At 49.0% G+C, this 19219-nt stretch overlaps 1 protein-coding gene across 1 annotated transcript in view; it reads left to right on the top strand.

The window, feature by feature from the left end:
* The window catches only part of CERS1 (ceramide synthase 1), a 30527-nt gene extending 11575 nt beyond the window's left edge, over positions 1-18952 (top strand). The window contains exons 2-7 of the mRNA XM_053372397.1: positions 1641-1800; positions 4533-4713; positions 12643-12804; positions 13132-13279; positions 14438-14571; positions 15820-18952. Of these exons, the coding sequence (XP_053228372.1) occupies positions 1641-1800; positions 4533-4713; positions 12643-12804; positions 13132-13279; positions 14438-14571; positions 15820-15862 (828 nt within the window). The 3' untranslated portion in view covers positions 15863-18952. The remainder of the gene's footprint in view (positions 1-1640; positions 1801-4532; positions 4714-12642; positions 12805-13131; positions 13280-14437; positions 14572-15819) is intronic.
* Positions 18953-19219: the final 267 nt, after the last annotated feature.

Genomic DNA, 19219 nt, shown 5'->3' with positions numbered 1-19219 from the left:
ACAGAGGCCACAACCTCAGCAGCTTTTGAGACGGGCTCCCTGCTTGGGAATGCTATATTAAGACCTCAGCTGCTCGGGTGATCAGGTCACAGCCGGAGCCAGAACAAGCCCTGCTGTGGCAAAATCAGGGATCGGAGGAAAAGCTTATGTGCTTCCCCCCCCCCGCCGCCCGAAAAATAAATCAAACTGACCTGTGGCTCTCCAAATGTTGCTGGACTACAATTTGCCCTGTCCATTGGGCATGCTGGCTGCGTTTGGAGCCTCAGCAACATTTGGCAGGATTTAGGTTCCCCCGTCTCTGATCTGAGAAGAGGCCTTCCCCTTATCTCTGGAGGGAAGGTCTTATCTCTTTGAAAGAGAGGCCTTCCTCCTTCCATAGCCTCCAACATTAATTTTCTCCAATGAAAATAGGGACGTCCTGGGGAAAAGCAGAACATTCTGGGATCAAATCAGAGACTGGGACGCCTTCTGTAAATTGCGGGTTCCCAGGGCCAGATTTAGGTTTGATGAGGCCCTCAGCTCCTGAAGGTAATGGGGCCCTTTATATGTCCAGCTGTCCTTTGTCAACAACAAATTGTCGCTATTTTTTGTGTTGAATATATGCTATATGGTAATTTATGGACCTAATAGGTGTCTAACCAGTAATATTTTAGGGAGCAGGCTAGCCGGCTGGCCCATGACTTACATCATAGGAGCCTACACAACACAAAGCACTGTTGCTGTATGTAGGTTTTATTTGTTTTTATCTTATACTGTATTGTGGAAATGTACACCCAGGTTTTTTTCCTTTAATTTTTTTGGGGGCTCCCAAGATAGTGGGGCCCTAAGCTATACAGTAGCTTCCTTTAGCTTATACATAAATCCGGCACTGCGGGTTCCCGATCATCTCTCTAATGATATCTTGCTAGCAGCTAGAGGGACGCAGGTGGCGGTTGGCAGTTCAAATCCGTGCAATGGGGTGAGCTCCCATTGCTTTGTCCCTGCTCCTGCCAACCTAGCAGTTTGAAAGCACACCAGTGCAAGTAGATAAATAGGTACCGCTGCAGTGGGAAGGTAAACAGCATTTCTGTGCACTCTGGTTTCCGTCACGGTGTCCCGTTGTGCCAGAAGCGGTTTAGTCCTGCTGGTCACATGCCCTGGAAAGCTGAGGATGAACACCGACTCCCTCGGTCTAAACGTGGAGATGAGCGCTGCACCCCATAGTTGAATTTGACTGAACTTAACTGCCCGGGGTTCTTTACCTTTACCGATACCTGGAGCGATAAGAGTGCCTCATCCCTGATGCAAAAAAGAGGCATTTCCATCTCTCAGGAGGGAAGGCCTTTTCTAAACAGAAGCATTCCTCCACCTTTTAGTTTCAGTAGGGAATGGGAAGTGGCCATCTTTTGTGGATGTTTTGGTTGAGATTCTTGCACTGCAGAAGGGTCGGCTGCAGCCCTGGACGCAGGATTGACCTGTGCCTCCATGGACAGCTGTGAGTCCAAAATGACCCCCAGGCTGTGCACCTGCTCCTTCGGGGGCACAGTTACCCCATTCAGGACCAGGGAGTCGTCCCCCCCTGTCCCCTAGAAGCAGCACTTTTGTCTTGTCAGGATTCCACCTCCCTCCATTAACAGCCTATCCTTTCTTCTCTCTGCCAGCCCTTCGCTGAGTGGTGCCAGCTGCCCCCCAAGGATGCTGCCAAGATGCCCGAGAGTGCCTGGAAGCTGGCCTTCTACACCCTCGCCTGGTCATACGGCGCCTACCTGCTCTTCTTCGCTGGATACCCCTTTTTCCACGACCCTCCTTCCGTCTTTTATGGTACGGTAAGCAGCGCAGGTCAAGTCAAGACTTGGGCAGCGGCTTCCCTCTTGCAAAACCTTTTCCCAGGGTAGCTCGGGCCCTGCGAACCTCTCTGTCCAACCCTTGAGACTCTTGCCAGGCCACCCCCTCACCTCACCCCCCCTTGGGTGGACGTAGAATCATAGTATTGGAGAGTTGGAAGGGACCCTGAGGATCATCTAGTCCAACCCCCTGCAGTGCAGGAATATGCAGCTATCCTCTACGGAGATTGGGGTTGCCACCTTTGTCCTGGCAAAATACAGCACAGGGCGGGGTGGTTGGCGGGGCGATATTATTTTTATCTGGTGCTGAAGTGACTTCAAAGCAATCCATTACAATCTATTGCATACCCGCCAACATTAATTTTCTCCAATGAAAATAGGAACATCCTATTATCCAGACCCTCCAACATTTTCCCGATGAAAATGGGGACGTCCTGAGGAAAAGTGGGACATTTCGGGATCAAATCAGAAACTGGGGTGGCTTCTGTGAATCTGGGACTGACCCTGGAAAATAGGGACATGGGGAGGGTCTGCTACTGCAGCCTAACAGGATGGCCCCTCCAGAATTTGACACGGACATTTGTGAATCTGTCTGTGCTTGGCTACCCAGAGCTTCAAAACGTGACCTTTCACTCGCCTTTCAAAGACGCATTTGGAGAGTATCCCTAATTTGGCAGAGAGAGAGAGAGAAGGCCTGGAATACAGGGCAAAACTGTATCAATACAGGACATAGCATTTTATATTGAAATACGTGACAATCCTGTATTATATAGGGCAGCTGCCAGTTGAACCTGCATGTCTCCTTCAACTCCAATGATGCCTCTCTGCTTCCCTGGATGCAGGATGGACCTTGCTGAGTCTCTCGCTCCGTGTGGGAAGAAACTTGACAAAAGTTTTATTTGTTGCCCCGCCTGCTTTTGGCAGCAGGAACTGTGCCGCTAAGCTATCACCCCTCCCCTAAAATCAAGACAGGGTGCTAGTCCTCAAGGTTATGAATGAAGAGCTGGTGCCATGGGAACAAGGAAGCTGCCTCACAGCTGCTGCTCGTCCTTCCTTCGGCCCAAGACTGTCTACACTGGCAGCAGCAGCAGCAGCAGCTTCTCTGGGTTTCCTTCCCCCACACAGAGATACCATTGAGGCTTAAACCAGGAACCTTCTGCACACAAAGCTCTGGTCCTTGAAAGAAAATAAAAGAGGGCCTCTTTTTTTTTTTTTTTTTTTTTGCTAAATCATTTTTATTGATTTTCCAAATTTTAACAAATAAAAGCAAATTTAATACAATTTCCCCAAAAACTGGCCTCCCACATTCCGTCTTTAATGTGCCCATAATTTCTTCTTGTTGCTGCATTATTTTCCTAGTTATTTCTGAGTCACCTTCCATTCCCTATAATTAATCTTATATTACAAATTTTTTTTGTTGCTTTTAACTTTTCCCCCTGAACCATCAGCTCTCCACTTGCCAATTCCTGCATGTACAATATTTTAACACTTCCAATATCTACAAGTGAGGCTGTTCATCCAATTGTCAATCCACAATAGTTCAACAATTATTATTTCTAAAATAAACTTCCCTTCCTTCCTTCTGCGTGTATGAAAACCTAATAGTTCACTTTCACTAGATGTTTTCCCTTTTTTGCAAAATAGATAATGCGGTGCCTGCATTTCTGCAGCTGCAAAATCACAGGTGCCTCTGGGGATAGGATGGGACCCAAAAGTGAATTAATTTTAATTCATTTTTTTGCAGCAATGCCCCCTTGTGGTGACAGCCCAGAATGTCCATTCAGGACACCCACTAGCTAGCAGGCTTTGTTCTTTCCTTGTTGGTATGACTTTGCAGGATTCTGGGGCATCCGGGGTTCCTGATGGGGGGTGAGAGTGGATCTGGGGTGTGTGGCAACTCTGTCCCTTGAATTGCTTTGGCTCCCAGCAGGCTGGCCAAGGGAAAGGCTCTCTTCTGCCTTGGTCAGACCCCACCTGGAGTCCTGTGTCCAGCTCTGGGCGCCACAATTTAAGAAGGATGTTGACAAGACGGAGTATGTGCAGAGGAGGGTGAAGGAGATGTTCAGGGGTCTGGAAACCAAGCCTGATGAGGAATGGTTGAAGCAACTGGGTATGTTTAGCCTGGGAGACTGAGAAGAGACTGAGAGGAGAGAGGAGAGACATCTTCTAATATCTGAAGGGCTGTCCCGTGGAAGAGGGAACAAGCTTGTTTTCTCCTGCTCTGGAGGGTAGGACTTGAACCCAGGGCTTCAAGTTACAAGAAAGGAGATTCTGACAGCAAAAACAGGAAAAACTTTCTGACAGTAAGAGCTGTTCAACAGTGGAACGATCTCCCTCAGGAGACTGTGGCCTCTACTTCCTTGGAGGTTTTTAAGCAGAGGTTGGATGGCCATCTGTCAAGGATGCTTTAGCTGAGTTTCCTGCATTGCAGGGGGTGGACTGGATGACCCTCGGGGTCCCTCCCAACTCTGCAATTCTTTGATTGTATTATTCTTGCCCCCTGGCCCTGCTTGCAAGCTTCTCACAGCCCTTGGCTCAGTTGGTAGGGGGCTGTAGATGGAAAGCCAGAGTGTGAGATCAAATTCTCCATGGCAGCTAGAATAATAATTGATTCCTGCACTGCGGGGGGGGTTGGGCTAGATGACCCTTGGGGGTCCCTTCTATGATTCACTGACCTTGCTTTCTCCCTTCTCCTTTGTGGCTTTCCAGGCTGGAAGAGGGGCATGGAGGTCCCGCCAGGCATTGCCATCGCCTACCTGATGCAAGGCAGCTTCTACGGCCACTCCATCTACGCCACGTTCTACATGGACGCTTGGCGCAGGGACTCGATCGTCATGCTCGTCCACCACGTGGTGGCCCTCATGCTCATCACCTTCTCTTACATGTTCAGGTGCGTCCCCATCCGCACATGCTCCCTCCCTCCCTTGTTTCCTGCCTGGCTACACCTCTGCTTGGTGGCAGAGCGCACTCTCTGCATGCACAAAGTCCTGGGTTCCAAAGCAGACTAAGGTCCCTCTAGTTCAGCATTGCCGGCACTGAGTGGCAGCAGCTCTCCAGTGTTTCAGACTTGGGGGTGGCACCCAGCCCTTCCTGGAGATGCTATTGGAGATTGAACCTTGGGTCCTCTGTGCTTAGAGCACGTTTAAGGCCACCAAACTCTGGTCCTTCCCCGCAGGATAAAGTAAGATTCTAGTCCTCAGTGTTTGAAATTAGCCATGCTCCAAGCACATTTTGAACCTGGCTTTTGACCCTTTGCGACCAAGTGAAGATGCCTGGGTGCAAGGATGGGGAGGTGCATGCCTGGAGATGCTCGGATCTGGGCTGTTTTCACACACTAATACCCCATTCGGTATAATTCTATCCACTATATTTTATCTGCGCTATCAGAAAGAGGGGACGCAGGTGGCGCTGTGGGTTAAACCACAGAGCCTAGGACTTGCCGATCAGAAGGTCGGCAGTTCGAATCCCCGCCATTGGGTGAGCTCCCGTTGGTCCCTGCTCCTGCCCACCTAGCAGTTCGAAAGCATGTCAAAGTGCAAGTAGATAAATAGGTACCACTCCAGTGGGAAGGTAAACTGCGTTTCCATGTGCTGCTCTGGTTCGCCAGAAGCAGCTTAGTCATGCTGGCCACATGACCCGGAAGCTGTATGCCAGCTCCCTTGGCCAATAAAGCGAGATGAGGCCACGACTGGACCTAATGGTCAGGGGTCCCTTTACCTTTACCTTTATCAGAAAGAATCTCAGGAACCAAAATGCATTCTTTGTGCAGCCTGAGCAGGAGGAGTCAAAAAGAGGTTGGAATGGACCAAAAGTTATGCAAACTGTCCCTGGATCAAGGGACTTTTCTTCTTTAAGTTCTCAAGGCTCTTATCTTAGCTCAAGGTTGTCCTCTGAACTAGGCGGATGTTTAACTGAGAATCATTCGCATCATTTGTAAGATAAGACTTTCCCCAATGTCAACTAGACATTCCATTTTGGCGACTGTAACCTTGGTTGAAGGAGCCATTTGGTCCCTGGCTTATACACCTGAGTTTCCCACACTGGTCCTCATCGTCTGAAATAGGAGCATAGGGTGCCGCATTGCACTAGCACAGACTACTTATACAAAGCCTAGGAGAGGCTCTGTGGGGTCTTGGGCAGAGAAGGGCCTTTCCCACCAGCTTGCTTTTTTAAAAATTATTGTTGGCACCCGTCCATCTCGAGAGACAACGGAGTGCACCTCTGGTGGTGAAGTGAAACCGCAGGAGAATCACAGCGCGCACAGTGGCTGCAGATACCAGTCTGAGTTGCTGCTCCAAAGTGACTGGGCAGCGTGTCTGGAGGTCCTGGTCTGCCCAGACAACAAGACCCCCCTCTTGGCCTCGCTGACGGGGGGGGGGGGTCTTTAAAGATTTTCAGAGACTTTGAGTCTAAAGATTTCATTTTGAACTTGCTATGGTTTGAAGGAATTCTATAAAGATTGTCTGGTCATCGTGTTGCTTCGACATTGTTGAGGTCCCGAGGGAAGCAGAGCAAGGGGCTTGGCACCAGCTTCTTCCATGTTCCAAATTCAAAAGTAGATTACTCACCAGAAAAAGGTGGGGTTCATTCTAGACACCGCCGGCTACTTGGAGAGTCTCCAGGTGATTATTTGGAAATCAGCTGGTGCCAGCTTCAGTGTTGACTGGAGATGTAATATTTCAGCAGCAAAGCACAGACCTCTGAGTGTTCAGCACTTTCCCCACTGCCTTTCGCTCCTTTCTGGCATCATTGTCAGGCACCTGTTGAACCTCCTCACAAATCTCAGGTTCGCACTGTGCAAAACCAACCCACGCATTTGTGACCTGAAACCTCTCAGGTGGAATTCCCTTTGTTGCCCGAGATGATCGCCTGGGCACAAACTGGGGTGACTCTTCTGACCCACTGGGGCCAGCATGTGAGTCTCCTTCATCAGACGACTCCCCCTCTGACTTGACACGTCTGTGAGCTTTCTCCATTATGCTAACAGGAGATGAGGGCTCACTCTTGGACACTCTTTTAACAACCTGTGGAGACGCCCTACTCTGTTCAGGGACCTGGTCCCCACCAGCAGGTTCAGCCTCTGGCTCTCCCTCCTCCTCAGATTCAGACAGATAATCTGAGTGAACGTCAGGGCTCGCTTTGCGCCTTGCCCAACCATCCTGCTCACAGAACTCAGCATGTTTACTGACCAGAAGCTTGGTCTGATCACCTTCTGGATATGCAAATCTCCACCCCTTTGTCGCAGGTTCATACCCACAGAAGATCATTTCCTGGTACCTTGGGCCACCCTCTTGCTGCTGAAACTTTGGTACAGGCACCATGGCTCTGCTACCGAACGCACGAAAGAAATGCACCCGCGGCCTCTCTCCGTTGAGCAAGAAATACGGGGTGTCACCTACCACTGAATTGTAGCACCTGTTCATCGTGAAATTGGCCGTCTTTACCGCCTCCCCCCAAAAACTTTGAGGCAAACCAGAGTCACACAGTAGAATCTCTGATACTTGAACCAGAGCTTTACTCCTAAGCTCTGCCACGCCACTCTCCTGAGGAGAAGTCACCTTGTGACGTATCCCTCTCTGGCGAAAGAAACTCTTTAGAGCAGACCCAGTGGCCTCTGACCCTCGGTCACACTTGAACCCCTGCACCGTGGTGGAGAACCTTAGTTCCACCTCTGCAACCCAATCTTTGATCAGTTGCGTTGCCTCCTCCTTCGTTCTCAGCGTGAACGCCCATGAGTTCTGCGTGAAATCATCTGTCAGCGTCAGCAGAAACTTGGCCTTGCCCAGACTTGGCTGTGGCATGGGACCAAAAAGGTCTGCATGTACAAGCTCGAAAGGCTTTGTGGTTACTCTCTCCACCCTGGGATAACTATATCCCTTGTTCTTGGCTTTCCTGCAAGCCCTGCAATTCAGAAGTTCACCACATTCTCTTACCTTGCACCCTTTGGTGCACTCTGATAACATCTGAATGTCTTCACAGGAACCATGTGACATTCTCTTGTGCCACACGCAAGCACATGAAACATGAGTGTGACTGGTGGCCTTCCCAGCATTCCCCTCACCCTCCAGAGGTGTTTCCAGAACAAAGAGGTTGTTCTGATTTCTCTCAACACGTACTAGCTGCTTCCCCCCTCTGGAAATTGTACAGACATTCTTCTCAAAACAAACCATATACCCCTCCTGTAAGAGACATGGTACAGATAAACGACAATGTTTTATCCCTGGCGACACGTAGACTTCCAGCTGCGCCTGCAAGAAAGAAACAAACACGTTTCCCACATTAGTAACACGTCTCTGTGACCCATCAGCAAAACACACTGTTTTCCCAGCTGAAACAGCTCTGCAGTTCCTCATCTTGACACCAGGTGTCTCAGTGACTAGATGCGCATTAGCAGCAGAGTCCACAATCCAACGCAGCACTCTCTCCTCACTGGAGCTGTCCTTCTTTGTTGCCTTAACAACAGACTTCCCGCTGCCCCCGTCCTTGGGGCTTTTGCAGGTGTTCTCCAAAACTGCCATCGAAGCAGTTAGCTGATAAGCGCCTTCTTCCCTCTCTGAAGCACGTACTATCTGCGGCTTCCCACGCTTGCCTCCTCTGCAGGCCTGGTTGCCATGGAAACCCGGCTGGTTCCCATGGGAAGCGACCTTGGACACATCCTGCCCTGTCTCCCTTGCTCTCTGTGGGCAGCAGCGACGCAGATGTTCAGGGGAATTGCAAACAAAGCAACGCCGAGTGGAAAACTTTGCAAACTTGTCTTTGGTCTTCTCTGCCCCCCCAACCTTGCCAGCAGTGCTCCTTGAGGCCATACTGCTTCTGGGGACGTGGCTTCTGGCTCCCGCTGTGGTTTCTCTGCAAACCCTCTCCAGCTTCTGCCAAACAGCCTGGGCACTCTCAAGACCCTGGGAATGGCCTGCCTGGCCTGCACCCCCACTCCTAGGTGCACAGTTTTCAGAGGAACAGCTTGCCACTGCTTCTCTCTTTTCCTCTCTCAGCCGCTCTCCAGCACACAGCCCATCAGACAGACGTGTTGTAGCATTGCAACAGCCTCCCAACACAGTCCCAGCCCCCTCTGGGCTTTCTGGGCATCCCTCAGCCCCTCCTGGGCTTGGTGCTTCCTCTGAGCAGCTCCCAGCCCCCTCTGGTCTGGCTCCCACTGCCTGCCACGCGACCCAGGGCTTGCTTCCGTCCACCTTTTCAAAAGGGACTGCGTACGATTCATGGCTGTCTGCCATCTTCTCCCCCGGGGCCCAGCTTACATACGAACAGTAGTAGCTTCGTCTCGCACCCGGTTCGGCAGACCAGATCTTCCCAGCGAGCTCCCTGCCTCAAACGTAGGCACAGCTCCAGCTGTCTTTAGCTGCAGACTAGCGTCTTCTGCGTTTCCCCAGCGTCTCTTCAGCTGGCCACACACACAGGCACAAACTTTGCAACTGCTTCAAAGCGTTTGCTAACCCCATAACCTATGGAATGATTTATTTGTAGCTTTACCAGCCCGCCGGGGGTCCACACGCTTCCTCTGTGCGATTCTGCTCCCGGGGCTCCTCTCACGGTTCAGCAGAGTGTAAACACAGCGGGAAACAGAAACAGTAGCCACAGTTGCCGTGTGTGTGTAATAAATCAGGCTTAACGCACGGTGTCTCCTTTATCTTACTTTAAGTCTTTATTCTCGTAGCAAAACAAACATCATAACTCTCCTGGTGACAAAGCACACATCTTGCTCCTTTCTCGCAACGGAGCAAAACACACACTGAGAGAGACACAGGAAAACACTCCCCTCAGTATTCTAAACCACGCCTCAGAATGTGAGACGTCACTCAGAACTTCTTAACCCTGTAAGTTCTGATTCCCTCCACAGATTACTCACCAGAAAAAGGTGGGGTTCATTCTAGACACCGCCGGCTACTTGGAGAGTCTCCAGGTGATTATTTGGAAATCAGCTGGTGCCAGCTTCAGTGTTGACTGGAGATGTAATATTTCAGCAGCAAAGCACTGTGGAGATTTAAGGAGGCCATGAACAAGTGACTGAAGATGCTGCCATACCACATAATTTATGGCAGGATGTTCAGTGCCCTGGTTGCAGAAGTTGGACTAGATGATTCTTGTTTTGTTTTGTTTTTAATAATAATATTTTATTAAATTTAACAATAAGGAAAGACATCACCAAACAAAGGACAATAAAAGCACAAAACCAAGATTTCACAATACATAAAATACCTAAAATACAAACATTTAACCTAAAAAAGAAAAAAGAGAAAAGAAAGAAAAAAAGAAAAAGAAAAACCAGTCAACACACAGAAGTAAAATAAGAAAAAACACAAGTCACTCTTTTCTAATTATTCAACATTAATTAACTTATTTTCCTGACTTCCTCACGTCTCCCTTTTTTGTATCCCTTTTTGACAGTTGGTTCAGCAAATTCATATCTGTCAGGGAATCAGGAGCAGGAGCACTGGGGAGAGAGGATTGGGAGAGCGAAGGGGAAGAATCTGAGGGCAGCGTAGGGGAGTATGACAGTGGCCCGAGAGATTCCATGAGCTTCTCCAGCGAATCAGAAGATTCCCAGAAGGGGGCGCCGATGGTCAGGGCAAGGGGGGTCCCAGGGGGGACGCACCAGAAACAAGGAGCCAGAGGGGAACCCCAAAGCAGCAGTGGAGGATCGGGACCAGTTTCCCCACCAGAGCATAGTGGGGGGGAGGAGTCACATGTGTCAGGGCCAGCGTCTCCTCCAGAGAGGGAGTCAGGGCTGACCACGCCTCCATCGGAGAGTGGGGGAACGGAAGGGAGGTCAGTTGCAGCTAGCCCCCCCGAAGGGGGAAGCAGTGGCAGCAGCAGTGAAACAGTCAGGAGGAAAGCTGCTGGCTGGGCGCGCGCGCCAAGTTCAAATGTGCAGGCGCGCGGAACAGCAGGAGACCCGGATGGGGAACCAGCTCCTAAAGCCCGCCGGAGGGAGGGAGAAGGCTCAGGGGAATCAGCGGGAGAAGAGGCTAGAAAGGGCGGAACCCCGGCGGGCAGGCGGACCCAGAGGAGGAAGGAGCAGCGGAGAAGGTGGAGCAAGGCGAGGGTCTTAAATTGGTGTCAGGGGGGAGGAGACTCAGACGGAGCATCAGTGGTCTGACACTTTAGACGTGGGGCTGCGCGCTGCGGCTCTGGAAGTGAAACTGAACTTCAATAAAGACTTTTATACTTAACAACGAAGCAGCGTTGGTCCTTTGTGAGCTGGGACCTAGGGCAGCCCTGACAATATCCTACCACTTTGTCCTTAAGTATCCTACCTCCCAAATTTATAATTTCAAACTTTCACTCTCGTCACTAAAACCCCTTCATTTCATTTCAATGTCATCAGCATTCATACATTTTACACTGCTTCTGTAAATAAATTTTAAATTTCCTCCAATCTTCTTCCACCAACTCTTCTCCCTGGTCTCGGATTCTGCCAGTCATCTCAGCCATTTCCATATAGTCGATTACTTGCATCTGCCATTCTTCCAAGGTGGGTAATTCTTGTGTCTTCCAATGCTTTGCAATGAGTATTCTTGCTGCTGCTGTAGCGTACATAAAAAAAGTTCTATCCTTCTTTGGCACCAATTGGCCAACTATGCCCAGGAGAAAGGCCTCTGGTTTCTTCACAAAAGTGTATTTGAATATCTTTTTCAATTCATTATAAACCATCTCCCAGAAAGCCTTGATCCTCGGGCACGACCACCAAAGGTGAAAGAATGTGCCTTCAATTTCTTTACATTTCCAACATTTATTATCGGGCAAATGGTAAATTTTTGCAAGCTTGACTGGGGTCATGTACCACCTGTACGTCATTTTCATAATATTCTCTCTTAAGGCATTACATGCTGTAAATTTAATCCCAGTGGTCCACAACTGCTCCCAGTCAGCAAACATAATATTGTGTCCTATATCTTGTGCCCATTTAATCATGGCAGATTTTACCGTTTCTTCCTCAGTACTCCATTTCAACAGCAAATTATACATTCTTGATAATATCTTAGCATTGGGTTCTAGCAATTCTGTTTCCAACTTTGATTTTTCCACCTGGAAACCAATTTTTCTGTCTTGATTATAAACCTCTCTTATTTGAAAATAATGTAACCAGTCTCGCACCTTCCCTTTAAGCTTCTCATAACTCTGCAATTTCAGCTTATCACCTTCCTGTTCCAAAATTTCACAATACTTTGGCCATTTAGCCTCCATATTAAGTTTTTTCATAGCTTTCGCTTCCATAGGTGATAACCACCTTGGAGTTTTATTCTCCAAAAAAATCTTTATATCTTATCCGGACATTAAACAATGCTTTCCTGACAATATGGTTTTTAAATGCTTTATGCGCTTTAACCTTGTCATACCACAGATATGCTTGCCACCCGAATACATTATCGTAGCCTTCAATATCTAGAATGTTAGTGTTCTCAAGAAGTAGCCATTCCTTCAACCAGCAAAAAGCTGCTGATTCATAGTAAAGTCTAAGGTCCGGCAGGGCAAACCCCCCTCTGTCTTTAGCATCCGTAAGTATCTTAAATTTTATTCTGGGCTTTTTGCCCTGCCAGACAAATCTAGAGATATCTCTTTGCCACCTCTTGAAACAGTCCATCTTTGGACTAGATGATTCTTGGTTACATTTCAACTCTACGATTCTATGATTCTTGTTTGGGGCAGCACTGTGGCTTTTGCAGGCGTCTCGGGCAGAAATTCTCCGTCCAGTATATGCACTTAAACTCTACATGCCGTTAATCGAACCCAGGTGTGTGTCAAGGGTTGTGCTGGGCTCACCTGTGCTTGTATCCTCTCCTCCTGGCAATGTTGCCTTCAGGTACCACAACGTGGGAATCCTCGTCCTCTTCCTTCACGACATCAGCGACGTTCAGCTGGAGTTCACAAAGCTCAACGTCTACTTCAAATATCGGGGCGGGGTCTACCATCGTCTGAACGATTTGATCTCAAACGCCGGTTGCGTCTCCTTCAGCGTAACCTGGTAAGTTTGGCTGCCCTCAAACTCTGCACATGAGCAGCCCATTTCGAGGGAGGGCGGTTCTGCAAACTCCACCCCCCTCAAAAAGAAAACCCAGGAGGAAGGCATGTTACAAATTGTTGTTTGCTTGTGGCTAAAATAAATCGCTGTGGTGCTGCAATCCCAGTATTTTGCTGTTCAGATAGACTGCTCTTGTGCAAAATGTTTTCCAAAATTGTAAATTGCTTTGAGGTTTTGTTTGTTTTTTACAATCAAACCATACAGAGATTTTATTAAGTGAACGAACAAGAAGATTCTAGTCCTCCTAGACCAGGTCCCTTGTCCCCGCAGGTTCTGGTTCCGCTTGTACTGGTTCCCTCTCAAAGTGCTCTACACCACCTGCCACACCAGCCTCCAGACTGTCCCGGACATCCCCTTCTACTTCTTTTTCAATGCTTTGCTCTTCATCCTGACTCTGATGAACATCTACTGGTTCCTGGTGAGTAGCGAGCCTCACCATCGCCTTGCCCTGCAGGAATGCAGGAGTTGGGAACCTCATGAGCCCCAGTGCTGCAGGAAAGGATTTAGATACTAGGAGAGGATATATTGTTTACTTATTACCTTTCCTTGCTCACGTGAATGAAGTCAACAGAGGACTGTCCTTTGCAGGATAAACTTGGAAGCTAAGGCAAGGTTCATTTAACCTTCTAGAAACAATAATCCAGGACGCTTTGTTCGTCTTCTCAATCCTTCAACATATGAAGATTGGCTTTTGAAAATGATGGAATACGTGCAACTGGCAAAATTAACAGCAAAGCAAAGATTAGAGATCAAAATGATGAAAAATGCTTTGAGAACTGAATTTTTTGGGAGGGATTTAAAGAACTACTATAATGAGATGACCAGGACTTTAAATATGAGTGACAGCACAAATTATTAAGATAAATACGTAAAATTGTGTGTATTGAATAGTATAGGCAAAATATGCAGCATTTAAGGGTAAATATGAAAACCATGGAAATGGAGGACAGGAAGTCAACAGATAAAGTAATTTATGGATTATATTAAAATATGTAAAGATTTATTTTATGTGAAAAATTAATAAATAATATTTTTTAAAAAAAATATCCAGGATGCTTTAAGGCAGACTGGATTTTGCCTGGTATTGCCATTTTTCTCCCCCTTAGAAATAACACCCACACACATTGCTTTGTGAAAAAGTAAAAGTTGGCTTTACTTACATAGTAAATGTTGGGTGCTCTCCCCAGAGGTTCGCCTGGAGCCATCATTACATGTCTTTAGGCGCCAGGCAAAAACATTCCTCTTTACCCAGGCCTATGGCTATTCAATAATCTATTGCCTGTGAAAGTGGGGGGGAAGAGGACTGCTATCATAATGGCTATTTTATTATGTTTTTATCATGGGAGTGCGGGCCATCTTAGCCCACGTCACCCTGGCTGGGATGAACCAGGTTCTCAGGAAAGTGGGGGGCTGAGTAATGGAGTGCAAAATAGGGTTCTTAATTTCAGGGTCATGAGTTCGAGCCCCATGTTGGGCAAAAGATTCCTGAATTGCAAGGGGATGGGCTAGATGACCCTTGGGGTTCCCTTCCAACTCTACATTTCTATGATTGCCCCCTCTCCCTTCCTCTTTGCAGTACATCATCATCTTCGTAGTGAAGGTCTTGCTGGGGCAAGTTCGGGAAGTGAACGACGTCCGGGAATATGATGTTGACGCAGCCTGCAAGAAGAGAGACCGGGAGTTTCACGTCCCCAGCTGCTGGAAGGAAGGGTTAGTGTGCCAGGGAGGGAGGGAGGGAGGAAGAAAATCAAATTCTCACCAACATTCATTTCGCCTGGCTTCCCTGCTTCCATCAGTGGACAGCCATGCTCTTCTGGAAACCCTGCAAGTGGAGTGCAAAAGCACCCACCCTCTCCCAGATGTTTAGCTGCCCCCCCTAGCATTCAGGGATAGTTTGCACCTGAATGTGGAGTTCTTTTGATACAACTATCCTCCACAAGAATCGTCTTGTTGGATGAAACCCTTCGCCGTGGGCATCATTCTGCTAGTTTGAAGCCCAGAAACGGAGCATGTAAACCACTCTGAGGTAGACTGTGTCTAAATGTGGATGTTCCATTCAGCTCTTTGGCATTGAAAGGAGTGGGGTGTTTTCCCCAGGGGGAGGCAGGGCCAAGCCAGGGGAGCATGGAAACCCACTATTAAGGGTTTGACAAATGCATATTTTTTATAGTTTTTTATAGTTTCAGCTATTCCCAGTCGGGTTTTTGGAGCGTAAGCTTCGCAAAGTGGTTTGTAATTTTAGCACACTGAGTAAATTGCAGCCACAGGATTATAAAGCTCATTGTTGTGACATGAATTTAAAACACACAAAAGCTGTAATAAAGCCTCTGGAAGGTTGCTATATGGAAGCATAGGTGTGTGCCCTTACATTAGTCTTACTCAGAGTAGTCCTATTGAAATGAACGGGCAGAAAAGGGCCCTTTCCCTCAAGAGGGTTGACTGGCTCCCCTATGAGGCGTTTAGGGCTTTTTTGATTTGAGAAAAGGTGAATAAGAGGCAACTTGATATTAAAAAATGATGCATGGCATAGAAAGTTTATAGGCAAGAGGGAGAAAGACCTTTTTTCCTAACGCTACAGCTTGGGAGTATCTAATGAAGCTGAAAGCTGGGAGATTCAGCACCTAGTTAAACTATGGAACTCCCTGCCACTGGAGGCAGCATGACCACCAACCTGGCTGGCTTCAAAAGCGGATTGGATGAACTCACAGAGGAATGGCTACTAGCCAATAGGGTGATGCTCAGAGGGAGAAATCTTTCTGCATCCCAGGCTCTGGGGTTCCAGTCCTGCTTGCCCATTTCCCACAACAGGCGCCTGGTTGGCTGCAGTGAGAAGAGGATGCTGGACCAGAGGGGCCCCCTGGGGCCTGATCCGGCAGGCTAGTCTTCCCTTCTTTTGACAGGGCTGACTTGGGCCCATTAATTCCAGGGGGTTCAGCTCTCTTGCTCTCTCTTCCACAGGAAACATTTGAAGAACGGACTCGTGAAAGACAAGCGGTTGTAGGCGGCACCCGCTGGACCTCTGCTGGCAAGGACCCCCAGCTTGTTTGGCAGCCCAGAGAAGAGCCCGCCCCCCACCCTTCCGTCTTGATGCCTAGAGCTGTGGGGTGGGGAGGTGGAAGCGTCTGCAGGAAACTCACTGGCGGTTGCATTGTTTTTTTAAAAAATTCTTGCATTTGGCCAGAGTTGGCGCTGGCGGTGAGGACTCCCATGGAGTGGATTGAAAGGGGGCCTTTTTCACAGACCTGGGGTGGATGCGGCATGCCCAGCGGAGAGACCCACCAAGGGAGCGGCAAAAGTCCCCCCTCCGCCACCACCCCCTTGTAAAGACCAGCTCTGCCCTGTGCAGCCTTCTTTGGGGTGGCCCCCGAGAGGATGCAACAGCTTCCCCCACCCTCCTCGTTCTCCAGAGCCCTGACTGGTGAAGAGAAGCGAGTGGCCAATCAGATTGAGGGGGCGGGGAATCGCACATGTGAATTGATAGACAGGAGGGGTGGTGGTGTTCACCTGGGGACAGCTATCCCACAATGCTCTGCGGCACTTTATTCCTCGCCTTGCAAGCACGCACACCCCGCCTTTTTAAAATATATATTTTACGGGATATCGTTAGCAGAAGGGGGAAAGGGTTTTGGACCTGTCTCAGGGGGTGTGTACTTTTTTCCTGTTGTGTGCAAAGGAAGTATCCAAAACTACTGTAATTTTCCAAATTAGTTTCTGAAAACAGACTTTTAAAACATTCTGTTTGTAATGGCAGAGGATGGGTGGGGGAGATGATGGTGAAATCGGCTGCCTGTTTTTATATCTAAAATGTTTGTGATGAAAAAACAGGGCGCCAGGAATGTGGGGAGACAGAGGGGCTGGGGCGGTGTCTGCCTGAAGGGGCTGCGTGGAGCCTCTGCCTTCAGAGTCTGTCTGTCTGTCTGCAAGGACTGTACCACAGCGCCCCACAAGGAAAAAGGAGTCTCTGTGAGCTAGGTGCTGCACCCAATGAGCAGAGGCAGCTGGGCAGCTTCTTTTCCTGCCAGGGCACCTGGGTGCCATTCAGACAGCCCAAAACTATTGGCGTCTGTCTTTCTATCCAGATGGATGGAGGTGACTCCCGTTTTGCATTCTCCCTCCTGCGAGGGAATACCTTGAAGCAGCACCAGCATGGACCTCCAATGAAGTTTGGGTATATAGAATGCAAGCTCTGGTGGCAGATTTATTATCTTTACCCTATCAGGCCTCCAAAGATCCCATGGCACCACAAGGGTTGCAGGTGAGCAGAGGTTTGAATGTGGTTCTGCCAGTCCCAGCGCCCCAATACAGCACCAATTGGTGTTTGTGGCTCAGTTGGGCGCCCCAGAGCTGGCTTTGGGGCAGCGCCCATCCATGTCATGCTGTTAACACCCCCCTCCAACCCTTAACCCCAGGGAAAAGCAGAGGACGGTGGTAAGAATCCTTTGGGGGCAGAAAGCCCAAGTGGCAAATGCAGGGCTGGCAGGGGACGGAATCACAGAGCTGGGACCACAATGGCCATCTAGTCCAGCCCCCTGCAATGCAGGAACCGCAGATTAAGAGTCTTATGCTCTGCCAACAGCTGCCCCAGAGCTGGAAACAGTTTCCCATCTCCAAGAGATCTCCCAGGAAAGGGTTGAGCTTAGAGCAGCTGCCTCACATGTGGAGGGTCCCCGGTTCAGCATCTCCGTGAAAGGGCACCCCAGGTCTGGAAGCCTGGAGAGCTGCTGCCAATTTGTGCAGGCATTACTGAACTCCGCCGACCCATTGATGCAACAGAAGGCAGCTTATTGGCTTCCTATTTCAGCCAGCTCTATATTCCTTGAGGACCAGAATGACCGTAAACTGAATGACCACAGCTCAGCGGTAGATCGTTTGCTTTGCATTCAGTAGGGCTGGGGGTTCAGTCCCCGGCGTCGCCAGTTTGGGTTGGGAGAGACCCCCAGGCCTGAAACCTGGGAGAGCTGCACACAGTCTTGATCTCGTGTTACCCAACGGCCTGACGCTGTATAGGGCAGCTCCTGGTGCTCCTCGTATTCTGCTCACCCTGAGTTAGCAACAGTAGATGTGGACGCAAATAATTGCTTGCTAAGGTGGAAGAAGACACAGGAGGGAGAGGAATTTGAAATGCAGATGGGGACATTTGTACCCAAAAGCACCCCTGGATCCAGAAGTCGCGTTTTCAGGGTGTTCACACACTACATCCCAGAAGTGTACAATCTTTGAACTTCGGTCTGTGGACACGTGGACATTTATCCGCATGTACTGTTCAACAGAAATGCAGTCTGGCCAATTTAAACAAACCAACAAGCATACACACTTTCAACACAAGTCGGGACGCTGGAGTCTGTGTGAACGAGCCCTTCTTTTGATAATTAAAACATCTGGGAAGCCATTGCATCCATTTGCCCCCTCAGCCCCCTTCTGCTTGGTGCTGCAGGATGACGCCACAGTCACAGCAGCCTGCATATGTGTGCCAGGTTTAAAAAATCTGCCTCTCCCTTTCCCCTCCATGGAAAAATTGAAAGCACCAAGAACTGTAGAATTCCCCGCTGCAGGGAGGGGGGAGAGTTAGATTTCCTGACTTGCATAAATGATGAAAAGTTGAACAAGTTCTCTGATTTTTTTGCGCACACCTGGCAGTGTTTCCCAAACTTGGGCCTCCGGCTGTTTTGGGACTACAATTCCCATCATCCCTGACCACTGGTCCTGCTAGCTCGGGATGATGGGAGTTGTAGTCCCAAAAGACCCAGAGACCCAAGTTTGGGAAACCCTGGTTTGGAGGTTCGTTCCTAGGGAAGAAGCGTGGAGCATCGAACTCCTCCCTATCCCTGGGAATCATATTTGGTGCACAGCTCCTGTTTCTGAGGATTCAGGCCTACCACTGCATCCATGAGGGCTAGCACCTTGGTTTCTCTAGTGAAAGCCGATGTTCTCTGCAAGCCAGATGCCACAAACAATATGCTGCACTCCCACACACCTGGTGTTCCTGCACTGTAATTTGTTTTGCACACTGTTTAGAGATATTAAACATTAAGCAAAAGTTTAGGAATACCTTAAATAAATTGTGTCCCGTAGTGGGACCGCGCTGGTGACATGGCTTGTTCCTTGACCAAATCTGTCCTACAGAAGGCCAAGAGAGAGAGGGGATCCCTTGCCACTTGAGTGTTGCGCATGCCTGTCCACAGCAGCCTGTTGACTTCTGGTGAGTCTTCCCTTGGAAGGAAAATAAGGCGGGGATGGATTTGTGGACCTCTAAATGTGGTTCCTAAGGGCCCATTGAGCTCAACACCCTGTTCTCATGTGGCCACCCAGGTGCAACAGGGATGGGGAACTCCAGATGTTGGGACGAAAGAAGGTGGCA

This window comes from Podarcis raffonei, chromosome 18, assembly GCF_027172205.1.
Source record: "Podarcis raffonei isolate rPodRaf1 chromosome 18, rPodRaf1.pri, whole genome shotgun sequence".
Taxonomy (NCBI): domain Eukaryota; kingdom Metazoa; phylum Chordata; class Lepidosauria; order Squamata; family Lacertidae; genus Podarcis; species Podarcis raffonei.
The sequence above is the reverse complement of the archived record's forward strand: the minus strand, read 5'-3'. Positions and strand labels throughout refer to the sequence as shown.